Source organism: Phyllopteryx taeniolatus, chromosome 4, assembly GCF_024500385.1.
Source record: "Phyllopteryx taeniolatus isolate TA_2022b chromosome 4, UOR_Ptae_1.2, whole genome shotgun sequence".
Taxonomy (NCBI): domain Eukaryota; kingdom Metazoa; phylum Chordata; class Actinopteri; order Syngnathiformes; family Syngnathidae; genus Phyllopteryx; species Phyllopteryx taeniolatus.
This window is the reverse complement of record NC_084505.1, coordinates 881697-907651: the sequence shown is the minus strand read 5'-3', so window position 1 is coordinate 907651 and position 25955 is coordinate 881697. Positions and strand designations below refer to the sequence as shown.

The following is a 25955-nucleotide window of genomic DNA, read 5'->3' as shown; positions in this document are numbered from 1 at the left end:
ATCCCTAGAGCCAGTTTCTGTAGCTGGTGATCAGACCAGACCAGACCCCGACCTCGGCCGCCGCCCAGCTCACACTGAACCTAACCACCTTGGCCCCTCCCACAAGTGGTGAGCCCATAGGAAGGGGGACCCACGTTGTCTTTTCGGGCTGGGCCCGGCCGGGCACCATGGTTGCAGGCCTGGCCACTAGGCGCTCACCATCATGCCCCACCTCCTGGCCTGGCTCCAGAGGGGGGCACGATGAGCCATGTGTAGGCGAGGGAAAACGAGGTCCAATATTTGTACTCAAATAAGGGATCTTTGAGCGTGCTTTGTCTGGTGCCTCACCGAGGCCCTGTTTACCATGGATGACCCTGCCAAGGGCATTAAGCCTCAGAGAACTTATCTCCTAGGATCATTGGGACACACAAACCCCTCACCACAATAAGGTGACGGCGCCATTGTTGTCACATGTACTAAACAGGCAGTACAGTACTTGTACAGAAATTCCTGCAGCTCATTCAATGTTGCTTTTGGCCTCAAGGCAGCCATCCAGTTTTCTTCGTCTTTTCCTCAATTTTGGAGCTTGACGATGACTGTCTTCACTGTGTTCCACAGTATATTTAATTACTTTCAAAATCTTGTGTACCCTTCCCCTGACTGAAACCTTTGAACAATGAGATCCATCTGATGCTGTGGAAGTTCTCTGCAAACCATGACTTGTGCTGTAAAATGTAAATACAAAAATGACAGCTGAGCTTTATTTTGGGTGGTATTTTTAATGGTGGCAGGTATGTGCTAACTCCAATTTAACATGATATATATATATTTTTTATTTTTTTTTTGGCTGAGACACAGATGTTCCTGACAAAATCAAAATGTTCTTGACAAAATATCCAGAATTTTCCTGAGAGTTGATGATAGAGGTTGGCATCTCTGGTTGATTTGAACATTTATATAGTATATAGATTTGAACATTTGTATAGTAATTTACAGGAGAAATCTGAATATCATGATATATATTGTGTATTACGATATCGCCTCAAATGTGCAGTTGTACAGTACTCACTGTAAGTCCTAATGTATAATACGTAACATATCATGAAGCCGAACAAAGCGTCCCATGAGGAGAAGCTGCACGAATGTTCATGGCAGACTGTGACCGTGGCAGATGAATGGGATAGGTATGCATGAGTCATTCAACATATTGTGGCAGATGATTGACAAGGACTACAGTTAACTAGCAGTTAAGATAACTAACTGGTAGTAGACAATATAAGATTACTAGCTGGCAGTAGACAAGATGTTGCCAGGCAGTGTGGCGTACGCATTTTTCGACACTGAGACCTGCTTAAACAGACCTTGGCCACAGCGAGGGATCAAGATGATTAAAGAAAGCCATTTTAACCTAAAAAGAAGCGTTTTGGTAACTGTCTTTACCCAGAGGGAAAATGCACCCGCCGCCCGCTTTCCTTAGGATGTGACTAAATCTGCGACCTTAAAAAACTGAAAGCAGAACTTAAATGGGGGGCTATAGATCGTTTTCAAATTATCAAATTAAATGTTTTACTTGTTGGAGTACTATTTTGGAATAATAAAAAGAGTAAGCGATTGAATTTATTCAATTGTCGTTCGCCAAAGACTATACGAATATCAATTGGGGTTTTAGGGGGCGATTCTAAGCACATCCTCCTGAGACCCAGCCTATTCATTTGTGTCCACTGTAGTAGACATTTGGTTTTGGTCTATAACTTTTGACTCAATTGAATTACCCTACTAGGACATCGTGGCCTTTCCAATGATATCTCATGTGTTTGGGTGGGTTCTCAGTGCTTTCTTCCTGAGAAAAAATGGAGAATGCAGCAAAACACAAATGCCAGGAAAAGAGAAAAGGAAAGTTAAATAATATTAACATAATGTTTTTTCACCAAAGGCAATCATATATTTTTGTTTATGAACATGTTATGAATCATAATTTGGAGTCAGAGTTCAGTTGAACCTTTTTTCGGAAAAATAATATCCCTTTTATAAATGTCTACTGTAATGGACATGAGGATGATTTGATAGTGTTAGCTAATAACTAAATAGCTTTCACGTTCTTTGTTTACTTTCCATTTTCTGCCCCAAAGCACATTTCTTTGTGGGGTAATAAACATGCTGAATGTATTCTCTGAATAAAATAATGATTATCTAACAATCATTATTTTATTCAGATGGATGGATGGATGGATGAATGGATGGATGGATGGATGGATGGATAGATAGATAGATAAGGTTATAATTATTTACTTCAATCTATTTAATTGTGACACTACTGTAGGAGGCAGAAGCGAGGACAATTTTATACCAAATAATTGAAGAAAATTCAGTTCTGGAATTGACAGATGAAGAAAATACAAACAATGAAGTCCACTGTACTTCGACCGCTACTTCACGTCAATTAACCTCATGGATGAATTTTTGGCCAAGGGCCTTCCAGCAACTGGGACCATAACAAAAAAACATGTCCCAAAGCCATGTCGGTTGCCTGATGACAGAAAAATCGAAAAGAGAAGGGAGGGGATCGTCAGTGATGACAGTCAGGAGAAGTCCAGAGTTGGCAATCACAAAATGGTTTGACAACACGCCAGTTTTGATGGCTTCTACTGCACACGGGAAAAATCATGAAGATGTCTGCATCAGATGGTCGAATAAAGACAAAGTCCAGGTGAGAAGACCCGCAGTCATTATGGAGTACAATGACAACATGGGTGGTGTGGACCTCTGTGACTGAATGCTGAGTTCCTGGACTTCAAACTGCATCAGCCAGAGGACCTGCTGAACTACCTAGATCCTGATGACACTGACAAGAGTGTAGAGGAGAGTGAGGTAAGTCAAAAAGAGTAAGAGCCACTCATCAAAAAGAGAATTCCACAACCAGAAGCACCGTTAAGAAAATATGGGGCCAGGCACATGCCAGATATGGCAGACTGCAACCATCCAGAGAGGTGCCGAAACCAAGGTTGCAAGGACAAAACATACATGCGATGCATCAGTTGCAAGATGTTCCTCTGCCTTACAAAGAAGAGAGACTGCTTCCTGGAGTACCATAGCTAAGAACTGATGAATGAAGAAAAGAGGAAGCTGAGGAGAAGCTAACACATTGAAACCTGTGCTACCTACGCCTCCTGACTAGAGAGGACAAACATGTTAAAGCTCAAGTCTGTATGATATAATAGCCTTTTTGTTTCTCAGTTTAACAGAAACACAGGCCAAATGTTCTGTTTTCTTAAAAAAATTTCTTACATTTTTTTTTTTATAATTTTGTGTGTTATGGTAAAATCGTTCTGCTGTCAACTACAGTAAACATGCTGTAAAAACAAAATGAAAAATATTTTTAAAAAAAATAAACTTTAAATTGTGAGTTGTTGTTTTCGTTCCAAGGAGGCAGGAAATCACAGGAATAAATAAATTGAAAGACGCTTTTTTCCCTTGGTTCTCAGGAGGATATATATATGTATATATATGGACTGATATATATATATATATATATATATATATATATATATATATATCAGTCCATCCATCCATTTCTCCTCACGAGGGTCGCGGGCGTGCTGGAGCCTATCCCAGCTGTCATCGGGCAGGAGGCGGGGTACACCCTGAACTGGTTGCCAGCCAATCGCAGGGCACATAGAAACAAACAACCATTCGCACTCACAGTCATGCCTACGGGCAATTTAGAGTCTCCAATTAATGCATGTTTTTGGGATGTGGGAGGAAACCGGAGTGCCCGGAGAAAACCTACGTAGGCACGGGGAGAACATGCAAACTCCACACAGGCGTGGCCGGGGATTGAACTCGGGTCCTCAGAACTGTGAGGCTGACGCTCTAACCAGTCGTCCACCGTGCCTATATATATAATATATATATAGATATAATATATATTATATATATATATAATATTATATTATATATTATATAATATATATTATATATATATATATATATATATATAATATTATATATTATATAATATATATATATATATATATATATATATATATATATATATATATATATATATATATAATATATTATTTATATATTATATATATATATTATATATATATATATATATAATTTATATATTATATATATATATTATATATATATCGTGGCGGCAATCCCCCAAACCCGTTGGTGGACACCAACGGTGAGGGATGCCGTCAAGCTGAAGAAGGAGTACTATTGAGCATTTTTGGCCTGTGGGACTCCTGAGGCAGCTGATGGGTACCGGCTGGCCAAGCAGAATGCAGCTCGGGTGGTCGCTGAAGCAAAAACTCGGGCATGGAAGGAGTACGGTGAGGCCAAGGAGAAAGAATTCCGGTCGGCTTTGAGGAAATTCTGGTCCACCATCCGGCGTCTCAGGGGAGGAAAGCAGTGTACCACCAACACTGTGTATAGTGGCGATAGGGCGCTGCTGACCTCGACCTGGGACGTTGTGAGTCGGTGGTGAGAATACTTCGAAGACCTCCTCAATTCCACCGACACGCCTTCCCATGAGGAAGCAGAGTGTGGGTTCTATGAGGCGGGCTCTCCTATATCTGGGTTTGAGGTCACCGAGGTAGTTAAAAAGCTCCTCGGTGGCAAGGCCCCGGGCACGCCTCTGCAACATCGCGTGGACATCGGGGACAGTACCTCTGGATTGGCAGACTGGGGTGGTGGTCCCCCTTTTTAAGAAGGGTGTGTTCCAACTATCGGAGTGTGTGTTCCAACTACAGGGGGATCACACTCCTCAGCCTCCCTGGTAAGGTCTATTCAGGGGTGCTGGAGAGGTGGGTCCGTCGGGAAGTCGAATCTCAGATTCAGGAGGAGCAGTGTGGTTTTCGTCCTGGCCGTGTAACAGTGCACCAGCTCTTCACCCTCGGCAGGGTCCACGAGGGTGCATGGGAGTTCCCCCAAAAGTCTACATGTGTTTTGTGGACTTGGAGAAGGCGTTCGACCGTGTCCGTCGGGGAGTCCTGTGGAGGGTGCTTCGGGAGTATGGGGTACCGAACCCCCTGATACGGGCTGTATGACCGGAGTCAGAGTTTGGTCCGCATATCCGGCTGTAAGTCAGACTCGTTCCCGGTGAGGGTTGGACTCCGCCAAGGCTGCCCTTTGTCACCAATTCTGTTCATAACTTTTATGGACAGAATTTCTAGGCGCAGCCGAGGCGTAGAGGGGGTCACTCTGGGAGTCCTGTGGGGAGTGCTTTGGGAGTATGGGGTACCGAACCCCCTGATATGGGCTGTTCGGCCCCTGTATGACCGGTGTCAGAGTTTGGTCCGCATTGCCGGCAGTAAGTCTGACTCGTTTCCGGTGAGGGTTGGACTCCGCCGAGGCTTCCCTTTGTCACCGATTCTGTTCATAACGTTTATGGACAGAATTTCTAGGCGCAGCCGAGGCATAGAGGGGGTCTGGTTTGGTGGCCTCAGTATTGCATCTCTGCTTTTTGCAGATGATGTGGTTCTGTTGGCTTCATCAAGCCGTGACCTCCAACTCTCACTGGAGCAGTTCGCAGCCGAGTGTGAAGCGGCTTGGATGAGAATTAGCACCTCCAAATCTGAGACCATGGTCCTCAGTCGGAAAAGGGTGGCATGCCCTCTCCAGGTCGGGGATGAGATCCTGCCCCAAGTGGAGGAGTTCAAGTATCTTGGGGTCTTGTTCACGAGTAAGGGAAGAATGGAACAGGAGATCGACAGGCGGATCAGTGCAGCGTCTGCAGTGATGCGGACTTTGTATCGGTCCGTTGTGGTAAAGAAAGAGCTAACCCGAAAGGCGAAGCTCTCAATTTACCGGTCGATCTACACTCCTACCCACACCTATGGTCACGAGCTGTGGGTCGTGACCGAAAGAACAAGATCCCGAATACAAGCGGCCGAAATGAGTTTCCTCCGCATGGTGTCCGGGCTCTCCCTTAGAGATAGGGTGAAAACCTCGGTCATCCGGGAGGATCTCGCTGCTCCTCCGCATCGAGAGGAGCCACATGAGGTGGCTGGGGCATCTGATTCGGATGCGTCCCGGACGCCTCCCTGGTGAGGTACGTCCCACCGGGAGGAGACCCCGGGCACGACCCAGGACACGCTGGAGAGACTATGTCCTTCGGCTGGCCTGGGAACGCCTCGGGATCCCCCCGGAAGAGCTGGATGAAGTGGCTGGGGAGAGGGAAGTCTGGGCGTCCCTGCTAAAGCCACTGCCCCCGCAACCCGACCCGGATCAGCGGTAGAAAATGGATGGATGAATGTATATATATATACATATATATATATATATGGTGGATATATATAGATATATATCTATATCTAGATATATGAAAACCAGTCGTTGATGGGTCCTAATCTGGTCTCTGTGTCTACATGTCAAAATGTTAGAATTGTACTTGTGTGAGAGAAACGTCTATACATTCTTGCAGTATTTGTGTGTGTGAGTGTCTGTTTGTCTGTGCAGATACCTCCAGAAAGCCCAAAAAGGGAGAATGCGACAGCCGGATATATGCCTTTACAAGCCGCAGCAAAATGGAGGCTGACATCAAGAAAGGCCTCTATCTTGAATTTGGAGAGTATGATGGCAATTTGTATGGAATCAAGACTGACTCTATACATGAGGTTGTGGAAGCAGGACGAATTTGCATTCTGGATGCCCACCCTCAGGTACACACAAATAAAATTACATTAAACTGGTTAGTATTATGAAGACCGACAAAAGATACGCAACCAATAAGTCATAAAATGTGACTATTACAAAATCTGAAAACAAGTGTGGAGCAGTCACTGCTTAAAGTTGCATAGAAGAAGAATGTTTAATCAACGATTTCTGACATGATCTCATTTAAAATCAGTACTCAAAACACACACAAAACACAACAAAGAGTGCAATTTCATAGAATATTTAATTAAATCTAGAAGGCATCTATAGGGAAACACACATAGGGGTCTAAGTACAAAAAGAAAATAACACTAAGGCTAAACGAATAATGATGAAAGAAAGAAAAATAAGCGTACGAAAAGGGAAATAGGACATTGTGTGTTGCTCGGCTAAAAATTAAAATGTGAGCATTTAATGCGTTGAGTCCGAGCGAGAGAATACAAAGTTGGGGTTCTTGTGTGAAGCTAGTATTTTCCCAAAAATTATTAGGCACAGTTTTTGTACATGCTGGCAACGATTGTTGTCCTACTCACGACCGTAGATCGACTGGGTCTGTGGGGATGGTCTTTCTCCTCGCATCTCGGGAGGCACGGGGCAGGTTTGGTTGAAGAAGAAGATCCACAAAAATAAAACAAACAGGCAAAAAAATGAAAATGGTTGTCCCCTCGGGGTGCGCTCGTAACTTTCCTGCCGATTGAACTTGTGGAGGGCCCGTTCTCAACTGCGTGCGTGACCGGTGCGGAATACCGGGAGTTGCTTACTGAGGCTCCGCCAACAGATTGTGGCTAAGAAAAGCGATTGAAGCTGCATGGCTTCCTCGATCGAAAGCACCGCCGTCGGGTTGAGTCAGGCGCTCGCGCACATGGTTGCACCTGGTGGCACCGGAGAACAATGGAAAAGGAAGGGGGAGGTGGTTGGCCGAAGCCACCCTGTGAGACTAGCCAGTAAGGACAGCAGACACAAGCACGACACAAGAGAGGAAGACACAAGAGAGCCCAAGAAGAGGCGCGAGTCAAAGGTTAAATACCCAGGATGCGTGTCCAAGAGGGAACCGGAGAAGACTGGAGAAGACCACGCCCATCGACTTGAATTTTAGTCTACAATTAAGCCATAAAAATTGTGTAAAACCATATACAGTATTAATATAAACTACTCCCAACTTTGTACTCTTACTCATAGATCAAGCACATAGAATGACTGTTTGGACTTTAGTCTTGACAGATCAATTGCTTTTTGTTCAGTCACATTTCATCCTGTTTGGCTTCAAATCAAGACGAACAGTTCAAGTCTTGCAGCTGGACCTGTTAAGTTGACACAATGACACAGACATCAAGGCATACATTTGTAATATTTCTGCAGCGTTCGTGAAATATCATAACTGACATTTTATCTTCAGTTAACGAAACCATTAAAAATGCAAAAAAAAAAATAATTTCCGTATTTGCGTTCCTGAAAAAGGTGATGATTAAACATAACTCAACGTCCGGGAGTCATAGTTCAATCTGTGGTACGTCCATCTAAAATCTGTCGTTGTCGATCTGTCCCAGCTTGGTTTTATTGGAGAGAGGATCTCCCAACCCTTTGGGAGCTCTGTCACTTCAAAAGAAGGAAAGGAGTCTTTAAAGACTGGAATCCAGATTTGACGGGAAGCTGCTAAATTGTTTAACGTCCAGAAGGCGTCATTTAGAGGCCTTTAGAATGCAATTTATCAAGTTTTTAGGGGGGTTGGTGGGGGGGGGGGGCATGCAGTGACAACCGAGCCATAATCACTACAACGTAATTTCATGGAGACGTCTACTAAAGATGATATCACATCATTGACGTGTCACAAATGAACAGTCTACTTGGCTAAATTATTACGACCACCACAAATGTCCACCTAATGCTTTATATATTAAGTGGGATGACATTAAAGTCAAATATAATGAACTCTGTTAGACTTTACTTTTCAGATGCAAAGATGATCATGATTGGTCCATACACCCCCAAGTGTACAGCACATTGTGACTCATAAATATACAGCGGCTGAAATAAGTATTTAACGTCACCATTTTTCTCATTAAACATATTTCCTAAAGTGCTATTGACATGAAATTTCACCAGATGTTGGGAACAACCCAAGTAATCCATACATACAAAGAAAGTAGAACAAATAAGCTCAGAAATTAGGTTGTGTGTAATAATGTGAAAAGACACAGGGAAAAAGTATTGAACACGCCAACTGGTATTTATTTACTACTTTGTCAAGACGCCTCCTGTATGGACAAACTCGTCGCATGGATTGCTCTGGTGTGATTGTGGCCTATTCCTCCACACAAGCAGTCTTCAAATCTTGAAGGTTCTGTGGGTTTCTTTTACGGACCTTGAGTTTCAGTTCTTTCCATAGATTTTCGATTGATTCAAGTCAGGTGATTGGCTGGGCCATTCTAGCAGTTTTATTTTTTTTTTCTTTGAAACCAATTGAGCGTATGTTTTGGATCATTATCTGGCTGAAATGTCCACCCTCATTTCATTGTCATCATTCTCGTAGATGGCAGCAGATCTTCATCAAGAATGTCTCGGTACATTTGCTCATTCATCCTTGCTTCAATAATGTGAAGTTTACCAGTACCATTTGCTGAAAAGAAGCACCACACCATCATGTTCCTACCTCCAAACTTCACTGTTGGTATGGTGTTTTTAGGGTGATGTGCAGTCCCATTTCTCCTCCAAACGTGGTGTGCATTATGGCATCGAAACAGTTCAATTTTCAATTTTGCTCTCATCTGATCAGACTATATTCTCCCAGTATTTAACTGGCTTGACTAAATATTGTTCAGCAAACTTTAAACGAGCTTTGACATGCTTTTTGTTTCAGCAATGGGGTCTTGCGTGGTGAGCGTGCATACAGGCCATGGCGGCGGAGTACATTACTCACTATTTTCTTTGTGACAACAGTACCTGCTAATTCCAGCTCTTTTTGAAGCCCTCCACAGGTGGTCCTTGACTCTTGAACAAGTCTTCTGATTATTCTTTGCACTCTTCTGTCAGCAATCTTGTAAGGAGCACCTGATGGAGGCAAATTTATTTTGGTACTGTATGATTGGCTTTCCACTTGTGTATTATGGCCCCAACCGTGTTCACTGGAACGTTCAGACGCTTTTACATATGCGCCTGTAACCAATGCCATCGTTATGTTTTGCAACAATTAGTTTGCGATGGTCTGAAGACAGCGCTATGCTCTTACCCATCATGAGATGTGTCTTGGCTTTTTTTAGGACATCCTTTTTTTAGGACATCAGTTAAGACTGGACCAGCTGATTTGCAGTGACAAGGGGCTGGATTGTTTGATTATTGCTAGATTTTAGGTGTCTTGGCTATCCATGCCTTTTTGCACCTCCCTTTATGTGTTCAATACTTTTTCCCTTGGTCACTTCACATTTTTACACACAACTTATGTTTTTAGCTTGTTTGTTCAACTTTCTTTGTGTGTATGGATTACTTGGGTTATTCCCAACATCTGGTGAAATTTACAGGTCAATAGCACCTTTGGAAGTACAACCCCAATTCCATTTAAGTTGGAACGTTGTTAACCTATATTTAATTAAATACACTACAAAGACAACATATTTAATGTTCAAACTGATAAACTGTATTATTTTTAGCAAATAATCATTAACTTTGAATTTTATGGCTACAACACGTTCTTTCACTCTTCGTTCGTTCACGTCTTTGTAGTGTATTCAATTAAATATAGGTTGAACATTATTTGAAAATCATTGTATTCTGTTTATATTTATGTTTAACACAACGTCCCAACTTAATTGGAATTGGGGTTGTATATTTAGTGAGAAAAATGATGACGTGTTAAATACTTATGTCAGCCGCTGTATGTATTACGTTGAATGCAAAAACAGTGTAGAACCACCAGAACGTTTTTATTTTCTTTATGTACCCAAAAGCATTTCACAAAATGACAGCCTAACTACTACACAAACCTTAGAAATATGTGGTTGGTTAGGCGTATACTAACTAAGAGCCAGTGTAATTAAGTCATTAAATACTGCCACAAATACAACAGACACTCAGCAAAATATGTATACCCAAATCAAAGTAACCATCTCCGTGGTAAAACTGTGATTCACAGTTTTGCTTTTCAATGTTTTCTTTGTGGCACAAAATGCGAATTTTAACTTGCAAACTGCGATGCGAGACCGCTTAATTTGAGTCTTGAGTTACATGGAGGAGAGGATCCACAGAGGGATATTGTTTAGCTGTGCTGGTGTAGACTCAGGACATGTTAGGTTAGCATGCCACGTTAAAAAAAAATTCTCAAAATTGTTGGGCATTCGTTCTTGATTTAAAAGAAAAAAATATCCACAGTTCTAGGTCAAAGCTCATCAGTACATTTCACATGCAGTCACAATTTTTTAGAGGTATTTTCAAACTTAGCGAAATTGTGGTAAAGCAAAGTAAAGTTTTTAGTTTTATTGTTGTGGTCAACACTTTGCCAATCCACATTTTTAATCAGATATCAAAAAATGAGGGATTGTGGTCACCCCAAATATAACCCCCCACGCCTATTTATACATGACTAAATAACCCAACTGATTTTTAATGACTTCCAATAGAAAACTGAGATCCAAATACAGGACCGTCGAGCCAGCAACTTTTCAAAAATGTAAACATACCAAAGCAGCAAGGTGATTACAAATACATGTAGTGTATGTCAGGTTAATTTAACCCTTTAGATTTCCAGCATGTGAATTGGATGAGATGTAGAGAAATTGAGTGGATGCATTTTGTTTTTGTGTATTTATTAATTGTTACTATGTGTTTCTTTTGTAGTCTCTCAAAGTGCTGAGAACATCTGAGTTTTTGCCATATGTGGTGTTCCTTCAATCTCCAGACTTCGAGGCTCTCAAGACAATGAATAACTCTACTGCAGAGGCAGGGGTTTCTACAAAGGCACTTTCAGTAAGAATATTTTCTTACTATATTTCCTTGGTTGAAAATGACTGTTATTAGTTATTATTGATCAAATAGGATGGTAGGTAGGTAGTAAGGTAGGTTGCTCATTTTGTATTTGATCATTTGAATTTGCCTGACAACGACACCCTGGGAATTTCACCAAGGAAAATGTTTTAATGCTTTAAAGCACAGAGATACAGTACGTTTACTCATGGACAAGAGACGAGGTTCCAGTTAAAAAAGTCATATGCTTTATTACAAATATAATGTATGCTCTATAAATAATAAAAACACCATTCACTCAGGGTAAATTAATAGGGAGAACTCACAAAGGCTGAGGTGCGTGCGTGTGTGCTTTTGAAAGGCATGCGCTCACGTACACAAAGCTAGGTTTTCTGACGGTGAGCCGGTAGCTGTACAATTACAGAAAGTTGAGCTGCAGAAATGGAATTAGATCCAAGGCCTAACGCCACCACGATGATGTAGAAACATTTTGGATTCAAGCCATAATAACGAGGCCATTCCACGAACATCAAGGAGCTAGTATGTCAAATTTGTATGAACCTGCAACAAAGACAACACAACTTAAACCCTTAAAGTGAATAAATAAATTTTTAACACAACCATCTCACCTGACTTCCTCCGCAGGGAACAAAAAACACGGTGGGAGATTTCCCATTTCCTGCCAACTTGCAGTGATGGAACATGCCGAACATTGCAAATACAAACATGACAGTGTATATGACGCATGTATGCTCGCACTATATACATTATAGCGTACTCACCATTGTAGCTGTAGCCATTGAACAAGTTGATAAAGCAGCGTTTAAACAAAGGCTGTAAGTTTTAAAAAGTAGTACAAATCTTGAATCAAAACAGGTTTGGTGCTTTGATCTACATGCTGTGTTGTGATTAATGTTGCTACTTTGCCCTTTTCCTAACTGGAAACTTGATTGACAGTGTATTGCCTATTAAGGCATTAATGACTGTTAATACCTCTGTGCCAAATGTTTAATATTTGTTTAAGTACAATTTCTGTGAACAGAGCCTGAATCTGTTTTATTTATAGATTTATCTAAGATGTTTTATTTATTTTTCTACATTACAATGTCATTGGCCGGCATGGTGGATGACTGGTTAGCACATCTGCCTCACAGTTCTCCGCGTGTGTGGAGTTTGCATGTTCTCCCCGTGCCTGGGTGAGTTTTCTCCGGGCACTCCGGTTTCCTCCCACATCCCAATAACATGCGTGGTAGGTTGATTGAGGACTCTAAATTGCCCGTAGATGTGAATGTGAGTGCGAACGGTTGTTTGTTTCTATGTGCCCTGCGATTGGCTGGCGACCAGTTCAGGGTGTACCCTGCCTCCCGCCCTAAGATAGCTGGGATAGGCTACAGCATCCCGCGACTCTAGTGAGGATAAGCGGTAAAGAAAATGGATGGATGGATGGACAATGTCATTGTTCATTATTCTTAGAATTAGCATTAAAAGTTAACTGTTCTTAAAAAGGATGTACTTGAATTATTATGCTCTAATATCATTATATCAGTAGCATAAAAACATCGATATTATCGTTTGTTGTGATAGTTCTTGGGACACTATATCGTCCTAAAAAAATTTGCTATCGTGACAGGCCTAAATTTATAATGTATTGAGAGAGAGCAAGAGCAATGGATAACATAAAAATATTGTACAAACAGTATAAAAAAATAGGGCAACAACTGGATTAAAAATCTGCAATACAACGGGACAGAGAAGCAAGAACTGTGATAGAGCGTATGTGTGTGTGTGTGTGTGTGTGTGTAGGTGTGTGTGTGTGTGTTTATATAGATATAGATATATAGAGCCACTGCAAACTGTAGGCCGGTCCATCCAAAGAATTCCATACCGGATCGGTCATGGCCCAGGTTAACAATGTCCGCCAGAGGTGTGAATGGCTCTTGGTGGACAGGAGGAGCTTCCAGAAGACTGGACCACTAGAAGCCAAGTTGATCAGAGAAACAGGCAGGAGAGTACTTGGTGTATCTTCTGGTAGGAAAGGGGAGATGGTGTTGGAACCTCAAAGTGAAGGAAATCATACAAGAGGATAGCTAAGAAGAAGTGGGACGCAAGGAAAGGAGAAAGGAATACATGGAGGTGAAACGTGGGGCGAAGGTAGAGGTGGCAAAGGCCAAACAAGAGGCATGTGATGACATATATGGCAGGTTGGACACTAAAGAAGGAGAAAAGGATATATACAGGTTGGCCAGACCGATGGCTTGTGATGGGAAAGATGTGCAGCAGATTAGGGTGATTAAGGATAAAGATGGAAATGTGTTGACTGGTGTCAGGAGTGTACTGGATTGATGGAAAGGATATTTTGTGGAGTTGATGAATGAAGAAAATCAGAGAAATAAGAGTAGAAGAGGCAAGTGTGATGGACCAGAAAGTAGCAATGATTAGTAAGGGTGAGGTTCGAAAGGCACTAAAGAGGGGGGAAAATGGAAAGGCAGTTGGTCCTGTTGACATACCTGTGGCGGTATGGAAGCATCTAGGAGAGGTGGCTGTGGAGTTTTTGACCAGCTTGTTCAACAGAATTATAATGGGTGAGAAGATGCCTGAGGAATGGAGGAAAAGTGTGCTGGTGCCCATTTTTAAGAATAAGGGTTATGTGCAGAGGTGTGGGAACTATAAAGGAATAAAGTTGATGAGCCACACAATGAAGTTATGGGAAAGAGTAGTGGAGGCTAGACTGAGTATGAAGTGAGTATTTGCAAGCAACAGTATTGTTTCATGCCTAGAAAGAGTACCACAGATGCATTATTTGCCTTGAGGCTGTTGATGGAGAAGTACAGAGAAGCACAGAAGAAGCTGCATTGTGTCTCTGTAGATCTAGAGAAAGCCTATGACAGAGTACCCAGAGAGGAACTGTGGTACTGCATGCAGATGTCTGGAGTGACAGAGAAGTATGTTAGAATAGTACAGGACATTTATGAGGGCAGCAGAATAGTGGTGAGGTGTGCTGTAGATGTGACAGAGGAGTTTAAGGTGGAGGTGGGACTGCATCAGGGATCACCCCTGAGCTCCTTCCTGTTTGCAGTGGTGATGGATAGGCTGACAGATGAGGTTAGATTGGAGTCCCCGTGGACCATGATGTTCGCAGATGACATTGTGATCTGCAGTGAAAGCAGGGAGCAGGTGGAGGAACAGTTAGAAAGGTGGAGGCTGTCATGAACGGAACAGCGGATAGGACCCAAAAATGCACGACTCCAAAACAGATGGACAGTTTCCAAAAAGAGAGGTTTAATAGACGGGCATAGGTCGGTACACAGGCAGGCAATCCAAGAGAGGCAACAGTATCCAAAAACATGAGGCAAAGAGGCAAGGATTCTGGGGCTATGGCAGGAAACAGAGATGGTTGGTAACCATGCACAACGTGAAAAGGCGATAGACCAGTGGATGCAGAGGGGAGGGAATTGTGAGAGAATTCGACCCAAACCAGTTTCTGAGACCAGGATCGCGGCTCCTGTGAAGCGAGACATCGGAGCCCCGTCTCCAGGTCCTGGTTAAGCCTCTTGGTTTGGCCGTTGGTTTCAGGATGAAACCCAGATGACAGACTGACGGTAGCACCTATGAGATTGCAAAACTCCTTCCAAAATTGCGAAATGAATTGGGGACCCCTATCAGACACCACATTCTTTGGGAAACCATGGAACTTAAAAACCTGATTAATCATTAGCTCGGCAGTGTCCTTAGCTGAGGGGAGTTTTGGAAGTGCAATGAAGTGTGCCATCTTAGAGAACCTGTCAACAACTGTAAGAATGGTGGTATTGCCTTTAGAGGCCGGTAATCCTGTCACAAAGTCTACGGAAATGTCTGACCAAGGACGATGTGGTATTGGCAGGGGTCGCAACTCCCCAGAAGGACGTTGATGAGAGGGCTTGTTAGCAGCACATACCTGGGAAGCATTGACGTAATCGATAACATCCCTCCTAACATTAGGCCACCAAAAGCGCTGTTCGACCACTGATTGCGTCTTGGCAATGCCTGGGTGACATACAGTTCGGTTCGTGTGAGCCCAGTGGATGACTCTTCCCCTTAAGGTCGGAACCACATAAAGCCTGTTCTCAGGGCAATCTTCAGGGCTAGGAGTGTCTTTCAGAGCCCCTTTGACCGCATTTTCAATGTCCCACACAAACGCGGAAATGAAACATGATTTAGGCAAGATAGTCTTAGGGTCGGACAAAGAATTCTCTTCGGAGAAAATGCGTGACAAAGCATCTGGCTTACCATTTTTAGAACCCGGTCGGTAGGATAACGTAAAATTAAATCTAGTGAAGAACAGAGCCCATCTAGCCTGCCTCGCATTTAATCTTTTAGCAGTCTTGATATATTCAAGGTTCTTGTGATCTGTCCATACTAAAAACTGAGTCTGTGCCCCTGAGTCAAAGCCACCTTGACTGCCAACAGTTCACGGTCACCAATGTCATAATTTCTCTCAGCTGGGGTCAATTTTTTGGAGAGGAAAGCACAAGGATGTAACTTATCATCCTTGAGAGATTTCTGGGAGAGCACTGCTCCTATTCCGGCATCAGACGCATCGACTTCCACCACAAACTGCTGTTTGAGATCTGGCAAAGTAAGGATGGGAGCGGAGGTAAAGCTATTGAGGAGAGGCTATTGAACTGAAATTTCTAATGAATTTTCTGTAGAAGTTTGCGAACCCTAAGAACCTTTGTACATCTTTGCGTGACGTGGGAGTTGGCCAATTAATAACTGCATCGACTTTGCAAGGCTCCATCTTGACTTCACCTTGAGCCAGGACGAAACCCACAAAAGAAACGGACGCCTTGTGGAACTCACATTTCTCAGCCTTGACATAGAGTTGATTCTGCAGTAACTGCTGCAAAACAGAGCGGACATGAATAATGTGAGTCTCCTCATCCGGGGAGAATATCAAAATGTCATCTAGATAAACATAAACATTCAACATGTCACGCAGGACATCGTTGACAAGGTTCTGGAAAACAGCTGGAGCGTTAGTAAGCCCAAAAGGCATTACCAAATATTCATAATGTCCCGTTGGTGTGTTGAATGCTGTTTTCCATTCATCCCCCTCCCTTATCCTGACTAGATTATATGCATTTCTTAAGTCCAGTTTGGTGAAAATCTTGGCTCCCTCCAGGAACTCAAAGGCGGTGGAGATGAGAGGAAGAGGGTACCTGTTTTTTACCGTGATCTCGTTGAGACCCCGGTAATCGATACAGGGTCGCAGGGTCTTGTCTTTCTTGTCCACGAAGAAAAATCCTGTTCCCGCAGGGGATGAAGATGGGCGAATGATCCCGGCTGCCAGTGATTCTTCTACGTACTCCTTCATGGCCTTGTGTTCCGGCCCTGAAAGAGAGAACAACCTCCCTCGTGGGGGTGTGGTTCCAGGCAGCAAGTCAACAGCACAGTCATAAGGTCTGTGGGGTGGAAGGGATTTGGCCTTGGACTTGGAAAAAACATCTTTAATATCCTGATAACAGGTGGGCACTTGAGATAAATCAGGATCCCCAGATGGGGTCTGTGGAGTGTCATTAGAAACATGACCCTGAACATCTCGTGGCGGCTTGAAACAGTTCCGGGCGCAATTGCTGCCCCATGACATAACCTGCCCAGAGGACCAGTCAATGTGGGGGTTATGTAATTTCAACCATGGGTTCCCTAAGATAACGTCATGATTGATGGCGTAAAAAACATGAAAACTAATACGTTCCGAGTGAGAATCAGGGAATGTCAATGTGAGTGTTTGGGTGCGGTGAGTGATCTTGCCCATAAAACTGCCGTCTGCAGCATAGGTGTTGCGGTGGCGTTTTATTCCAAAGGTTCTAAGGTGCATACGTCTAACCAGGATGGAGTTGAGTAAGTTTGCATCAGAACCAGAGTCAATTAATACAGGCGTATGAATTTCTTGATCAGGAGAGCATAGTGTCACTTTAGGAAGAACCCGTGTAGGGTCTTCCTTAATGAAATTCAGACTCACCTCTCCCGTGCCCTGGCTACCGGCAACTTTGACGTGATAGTTGCTCACGGAATGACCCAACTGACCGCAGTAGAAGCACCGCCCTTCCCTCAGCCGGCGTTGACGTTCCTCAGGGGAGAGACGGAACCTGCCCAGTTGCATGGATTCCTCCGTGGGGACGCTAGCCAGTGGGTTGAGACCGGAACCAGGGGATCTGCCTTGGTTTGGCTGGTCACCGAGGCTCGTCCTCCAAGTGCGCGTTGACGCAGCCCTCCGCCGATCTCCATCTAGCTCGCGATCCAAAAGCCTCTTGTCGATTTTTACGGCGAGAGCAATGAGAGCGTCCAAGTCGGTTGGCAGGTCTAGCGGGACTAAATGATCCTTGACGGCGGGGGATAGTCCTTGAAAAAAGGCATCGAGTAGCGCCCGATTATTCCCATGACTCTCAGCTGCTAGAATGCGAAACTCAATCGCGTAATCTGACACCCGGCGCTTGCCTTGTTGTAAGGTGACAAGGGAGTGAGCTGCCTCACGATCAGGAGTGGAAAATTGAAAAATTTGCTCCATAGTCTTTACGAAAAAAGCCCATGAATGACACGCGGCGGAATTGCGGCTCCATTCAGCAGTAGCCCACGCCTCCGCACGACAAGTCAGGTGGGAAATGACGAATGCAGTTTTTGCCCGCTCGGTGGGGAATGCAGCTGCCTGCAGCTCAAAGTGGAGTTCGCACTGCGTGATGAACGGCTTAATGTTCCCAGAATTTCCAGAGAACCTCTCTGGTCGAGAGCTGTGGGCAGACAGCAGCGGAGGTGGCAGGTGGCTGCATGGTGACTACTTCACATGGAAGTACCGTGGCGGTACTGGGTGTGGTGCCAACTGGTTCCTTCTCTTGAAAAAATTTCATAAGAAGTTCAAACTGCGAGGCCACCTGTCTCATCATATTGTCCTGATAACTTGACAGTCCCTCTAGATGAAGGTGGAGGGCAGCAATCTGCTCATCCTGCTTCATGAGGCGTTGACCCTGCGCTTGAAGGGCTTTGCGCACCGGGTCTGAGTCTGCTGGGTCCATGTTATGGCCAGTTCGTTCTGCCATGAACGGAACAGCGGATAGGACCCAAAAATGCACGACTCCAAAACAGATGGACAGTTTCCAAAAAGAGAGGTTTAATAGACGGGCATAGGTCGGTACACAGGCAGGCAATCCAAGAGAGGCAACAGTATCCAAAAACATGAGGCAATGAGGCAAGGTCGATAATCGGAACAGGGTCAAGCCTTACTGTGAATCTATGACGTGGAAACAAGGAATGCTGGAACGCGACAACAAGGTACAACGAACTGGCAACGAGAGGGAATGAGACACGAGGTTAAATACAATAAGTAATTAGGGTGAACGAGGCACAGGTGGTGAAGATGCTCACAGGAGCAGGTGTGTGTGAAACAGGGAGGGGGCGACAAAACCGGGAACACACACACACGACAGAGGCATACACTGGAAAGGAGAGGAATGAAGATTAGCCGAAGTAAGACAATATATGTGCATGAATGAGATGGGTGAGCGGGAAGAGTTAGGCTACAGGGAGAAGAGCTAGCAAGGGGGGAGGACTTGAAATACTTGGGGTCAACAGTTCAGATCAATGGTAGGTATGGTAAGGAAGTGAAGAAATGGGCCCGAGCAGGTTGAAACGGATGGAGGAAGGTGTCAGGTGTGTTATGTGACAGAAGAGTCTCTGCTGGGATGAAGGGCAAAGTTTATAAAACAGTGGTGAGGCCAGCCATGATGTACGGATTAGAGACAGTGGCATTAAGAGACAACAGGAAGCAGAGCTGGAGGTGGCAGAGATGTTGAGGTTCTCTCTAGGAGTGAGCAAGATGGATAAAATTAGAAATGAGCACATCAGAGGGATGGGCAAGGTTTGAAGTGTTGGAGACAAAGTTAGAGAGAGCAGACTTTGATGGTTGGGACACGTCCAGAGGAGAGAAAGTGAGTATGTTGGTAGAAGGGTGATGAGGATGGAGCTGCTAGCCAAGAGAACTCGAGGAAGACCAAAGAGAAGGTTGATAGATCTAGTGAGGGAAAGACATGAGGGCAGTTGGTGTTCGAGAGGAGGATGCAGGTAAGGAACCTCAAGAGGCAGATGGTGGTCGACTTTGCAAAAAGGATGGAAATGGCTGGAGTGAACACTTTTTTCCAGAAGAGGCAGAAACATAGGGTGACCTACAAGAGCGGCGGTAGAAGAAGACGGTAGAAGAAGTAAGAGGTAGCTTGCATGGGAAAGGATGGCACGCTGTGGCGAACCCTAAAAGGAAAAGAAGACACTGAAATTTTTTTGGGAGCACAATCTACTTAGAAATGTAAGGCAACTAATTGTATCAAATTATCAATTAGATAAACCTTTCTTTGATAAGGCAACTGCACTTTTCCAATGTGTAAAATACTGATTTTAAAGTCAACTTGAATTTCCTATTTTACTGGTTAATCTTTCAGCCTTTGAGATTAATTACATATTTGAGTTTTTAAATTGTTTTTCATGAGTAGAAGATACTTCCTTTTAAAAATATCCGTATTACTCATTTTAAGTATGATCTACTTGTTTTTTTCTATTTACAATTAATTGGCTTATTGGTATTTCCTATACAGAATAGTTACAAGTGAAAGGTATAAGAAAATAAAACACTGCATTTCAAATACTTTATTAACTGTAAAAAAATAAAATAACACATACCTATGAACTTTATGCACAAGTTGCTCTTCTCTAACAGGAGCTGAAAGGCAAAATAAACAGCTGTATATATACATATGAGAGAGAGAGAGAGAGAGAGATACAAAATGCAGCCCTGTGCACGTGTGTGTGTATCTATATATACATGCACACATACTGTGTGTGTATATATATATATATATATATATATATATATATATATATACATATATATATATATATATACTGAATATACGCATATATATGCACATGTACAAACACACACGGACACACATTCACACACCTGAATAAAATTGTTGGTACACCTCTGTTTATGAAAGAAAACCCCACAGTGGTCCCAGAAATAACTTGAACCTGACAAAAGTAATACAAATTTCATGAAAATTAACCTGAAAATCAGATACTGCTTTAGAACTGTGGTTCAGCAGAATTGTTTTTTAAAACTCATGAAACAGGCCTGGACAAAAATTATGGTACCCTTCGAAGAGTGAAAATAATTTGACAAGGTGTCAAACAAGGTGTGTCCTCTAATTAGCATCACAGGTGTCTTCAAACTTGTAGTCAGTCGGCCTATTTAAAGGGTGAGAAGTAATCAGTGTTGTTTGGTGACATGGTGTATACTACACTACGTTGTTTCAGGAAATGAAAAAAACAAAAATTATAGACACGGCATGTTAAAGGCTATAAAACCATCTCGAAGCAGCTTGATGTTCCTGTGACTACAGTTGCACATATTATTCAGAAATGTAAGATCCACAGGACTCTAGCCAACCTCCATGGACTTGGCCAGAGGAGGGAAATTGATGACAAATTGAAGAGATGAACAATACAAATGGTAACAAAAATACCTCAAAACAGCCTCAAAAGAAATTAAAGGTGAACTCAGAGGTAAAGTAAAAATCTCCAAGGTCAAGATACATCAGGGTCAGATCGCACCATTCGTCGTCGTTTGAGCCAACGTGGATTTCATGGGAGACGACCAAAGAGGACCCCTGTTGAAAATAAATCATAAAAAAGTGAGACTGGAATTTGCCAAACTGCATGTTGACAAGCCACAAAGCTTCTGAGAGAATGTCCTATTGACAAACGACAAAACTGGAACTTTTTGACAAGGCACATCAGCTCTATGTTCACCGATGCAAAAATGAAGCACACAAGCAAGAAAAGAACGCTGTCCCTTTTGTGAAACGTGGAGGAGGCTCTGTTATGTTCTGGGGCTGCATTCCTACATCTGGCACAGGGTGTCTTGAATCTGTGCAGGGTACAATGAAATCTCAAGACTATCAAGGTATTCTAGAGAGAAATGAAAGTTCGGTCTCAGTTACAGGTCATGTGTCTTGCAACAGGATAATGAGGCAAAACACACAGCTAAAATACCCAAGCCGCAATGGCTAAGAGGAAAACATTGGAATATTCGGAAGTGGCCTCGATGAGCCCTGATCTAAATCCGAGTGAACGTTTGTAGAAGAAGCTGAAATCATGCCTCTGCAGAAAGCACTCTTCAAACCCGAGACAGCTGGAGCAGTTTGCTCATGAAAATATCTGCTGAGAGGTGAGAGGTACAGAAATTGTTTGATTTCAGTGATTGGCTCAAAAGGTTGTGCAACAAAATCTTAAATTAGGGGTACCATCATTTTTGTTGAGGCCTGTTCCATGTTTTTATTTTTTTAAATAATTTTGTTGAACCACTATTCAAAACCAATGTCTGATTTCACATACACACACACACACACCTTTTACCATTTACCATTTACAGAATATACACACAGTATTACCTTGTAGTCCTTCTAAATTCTTCTGTCTTCTCACCAAAATAGATGATAAGACGTCGAATTACAGCTTCTCTTCGGGCCTCAATTGTGTTGTCCTTTAAAATAGGAGATTCAGTTAAGATATAGAATGGTAATACACAAAATATAACAGCTACATTTTTGTGAGTAAATGCCTCTATAAGATAGTGTGAGGGTTAGGGTCTCTTCCAAACAGCTTCTCCCTACTTCCTGTACAGACTCAACAGGAATGAATATTAATATGAAAATAACATTGTAATAAAAATACACCTTTTCCACAACCCCCAGGTACCGGTATGCGTTCATACAATATGAAAGAACGTTTTTCATTGTCATTTTCCAGTATGTGTAATGCACTCTCATGACTTTTGAGCATTTTTTTTCTTGGGGGATGTACAGTAATCATCCATCCATCCATCCATTTACTGAGCCGCTTCTCGTCACTAGGGTCGCGGGGGTGCTGGAGCCTATCCCAGCTATCATCGGGCAGGAGGCAGGGTACACCCTGAACTGGTTACCAGCCAATCGCAGGGCACATACAAACAAACAACCATTCGCACTCACATTCACACCTACGGGCAATTTAGAGTCTCCAATTAATGCATGTTTTTGGGATGTGGGAGGAAACCGGAGTGCCCGGAGAGAACCCACGCAGGCACAGGGAGAACATGCAAACTCCACACAGGCGGGGCCGGGGATTGAACCCTGGTCCTCAGAACTGTGAGGCTGACGCTCTAACCACTCATTCACCGCGCTGCTATGTACAGTAGTCATGAGAAATTAAAGTAATTGTTTTTCAAAATGTGTATTAATTGGCTGCCACTTGTAGCTGGCCATTATGAATTTATAGATATATTACTAAATACAGAAAAACGGTCGCCATTTTCTTTCCATTTCGCTGTGCTGGATTCCGGCATGTGGATTTAGCAGAAGTCTACCAAAATCATGTTTTCTCATTGTTTCACACAAGCTAATACTAATTTTCAGATTACGTTGTTGGGAAATCCCTTTACAACCACGTTTTTGAAATTTTCAATTCAGATGAGATTTTCTGTGGTCCTGACAAAGACGAAAATGGAGAAAAATTTCGGCGTCAAAATCCCACTTTCATAGGATTCAGACATGATTGAAAACTATTTGGATGTGCTTAATTATTATTACTAGTATTATTATTATTATTGTCTTCTGTGAAGTTTTCAGTAATTCTGACGATGCGCTTGCTCTCGGTTTGACGCAGAAAACGAGACTGCGTGAGTGGACGCCACTGAAAAATCTGAAAATGGCCTGTTTAAACATCACAACTCAACTAATAAGAATAACATACAGGCATTTTTCTATCAAAGAGTCAAGATTTCGGTCACAAATTTCCTAATGAGTTACATGGGTTTCTGTGCAAGAAAATCTGGGCCAATTTGCGACATAAAAAGTGGCATAGAATTCTTAATCCTTATCCGAGTCTTACAAAATATGGCTCATTTTATTCATGTCACTCCTCTATCCAATGATATCATGTATTTTAATACAGGTACTTTGAAAATTTTCGTAACATACCTACAATATACACCCACCTATCGGCATTCTGCAGGATTTCTTTGCGCCACAGTTCCCAGTTGTGATAAACTATAGTGCCTGCAAGTGCAAACTGTTCACAATATAACAATGGCGGTGAAAAGACCAAACGTTATATGTAAAAAAGGTGACAAGTTGGCTAGTTAGATGCTAACGACATTAGCGAGTGTGTCAGCAAAACGCCACATACAGCTAACCTTAGCTTCAACGGTGAAAATGGAAAACAGTAGAAGGCGACTTGCTGACTAATTAGCCCCTAACATTGCTGCCGAGTACGAAGCCAAAACCCCACATACTAACCGGAGTCTCGAAAGTCCAACCAATGTACAACAAATTTACTGAAGTGGTCTTAAACTGAGTCAATTGTTGTTAGTCACCTATCGGTACCTATGGTCGTCGATTTAACATTTGATATCCAAAATCTCTGGCTCGACTTAACTCCAACAAAATTTGAAAAGAAGAAATCAGAAATCAATCATCAATCATCATCTTACCTTAAACTTCACCGCATTCGTGTCATGAAGGATGGCTCAGGCTGTTACCTGTAGTCCAGAATGCATCATCCATCCATCCATTTTCCGTACCGCTTATCCCCACTAGGGTCACGGGCATGCTGGAGCCCATCCCAGCTATCTTCGGGCGAGAGGCGGGGTACACCCTGAACTAGTTGCCAGCTACGCGCAGGGCACATAGTAACAAACAGCCATTTGCTCTCACGTTCACACCTACGGGCAATTTAGAGTCTTCAATCAACCTACCACACATGTTTTTTGGGATGTGGGAGGAAACCGGAGTACCCGGAGAGAACCCACACAGGCACGGGGAGAACATGCAAACTCCACACATCATACGACGCAAAAAAGTATGTGAGTCCAGAGGTAAAAATATATTCCTTCATCTCTTGGTTTTGATGACACAGGAATTGAAAGAACTCTCAGGGATGAATTGTCAGGACTATAATTGTCACTAATTAGGTGCACTGAGAAAAGCCAAAGGTATAAGACGGTCCAAATAAAGCTATCATGAGACAAGAAACGCACAAATCCATTCATGCATCGTTTGTAATAACCTGTGACCCCCTCCCACTTTGTGGTTGAGTAAGTACAACAAGCATCATATTTGTAGTAGGGCTGTATTTAACATGGTTTGTGGAGATTACATAAATAGATCTTGTTAAGAAGACAACCCCCAATTTCTTGTTTTGAACAAAGAAGAATGAATTCTAAATTACATTTGTCTGTATAAAACTATAAAACTATATTTTCATTGTTGATTTTACATTAATACTCTAAATTGCCCGTAGGTGTGAATGTGAGTGCGAATGGTTGTTTGTTTGTATGTGCCCTGTGATTGGCTGGCAACCAGTTCAGGGTGTACCCTGCCTCCTGCCCGAAGATAGCTGGGATAGGCTCCAGCACGCCCGCAACCCTAGTGAGGAGAAGCGGCTCAGAAAATGGATGGATGGATGGATTTTAGATTATAAGACACGTAACCATTACAAAAGCTCAAGATGATTTTTTTCAGTGTGTGTGTGTGTGTGTGTGTGTGCGTGCGTGCGTGCGTGCGTGCGTGCGTGCGTGTGCGTGTGTAAGGGCGCGCGCGACTGGTGTGCACATCTGCCTCACAGTTTTGAGGGCCGGAATTCATTTCACGGCCTCGGCTGTGTGGAGTTTGCATGTTCTCCCCATGCCTGCGTGGGTTTTCTCCGGGCACTCCGGTTTCCTCCCAGTTTTAGCAAAAAACATGTGTGGTAGGTTGATTGAAGACTCTAAATTGCCCGTAGGTGTCAATGTGAGTGCGAATGGTTGTTTGATTATATGTGCCTGGTCGTCCTGGTCCCTTTGCAGAAAAACAGCCTCAAAGCATGATGTTTCCACCTCCATGCGTCACAATAGGTATGGTGTTCTTTGGATGCAACTCAGCATTCTTTCTCCTCCAAATACGACAAGTTGAGTTTTTACCAAAAAGTTCTGTTTTGGTTTCATCTGACCATATGACATTCTCCCAATCCTCTTCTGGATCATCCAAATGCTCTCTACCAAACTTGAGATGGGCCTGGACATGTACGAGCTTAAGCAGGGGGACACGCCTGGCACTGCAGGATTTGAATCCCTGGCGGTGTAGTGTGTTACTGATGGTAGCCTTTGTTACTTAGGTCCCAGCTCTCTGCAGGTCATTCACTAGGTCCCCCGTGTGGTTCTGGGATTTTTGCTCACCGTTCTTGTGATCATTTTGACCCAGTGGTCTGAGATCTTGCGTGGAGCCCTCGATCTAGGGAGATTATCAGTGGTTTTG

The 25955-nt window shown here is 43.1% G+C and overlaps 1 protein-coding gene across 11 annotated transcripts in view; it reads left to right on the top strand.

Annotated features, from left to right (window-relative positions):
- Nucleotides 1-25955, top strand: part of LOC133477372 (MAGUK p55 subfamily member 2-like) — a 155789-nt gene that overhangs the window by 107093 nt on the left and 22741 nt on the right. For all 11 annotated transcript variants that reach the window (XR_009788320.1, XM_061772005.1, XM_061772013.1 and 8 more), the window contains 2 exons: nt 6451-6653; nt 11476-11604. Coding sequence is in view for 10 of the 11 variants with exons in the window: in XM_061772005.1 (XP_061627989.1) it covers nt 6451-6653; nt 11476-11604 (332 nt within the window). In the remaining variant the exon portion in view is untranslated. The remainder of the gene's footprint in view (nt 1-6450; nt 6654-11475; nt 11605-25955) is intronic.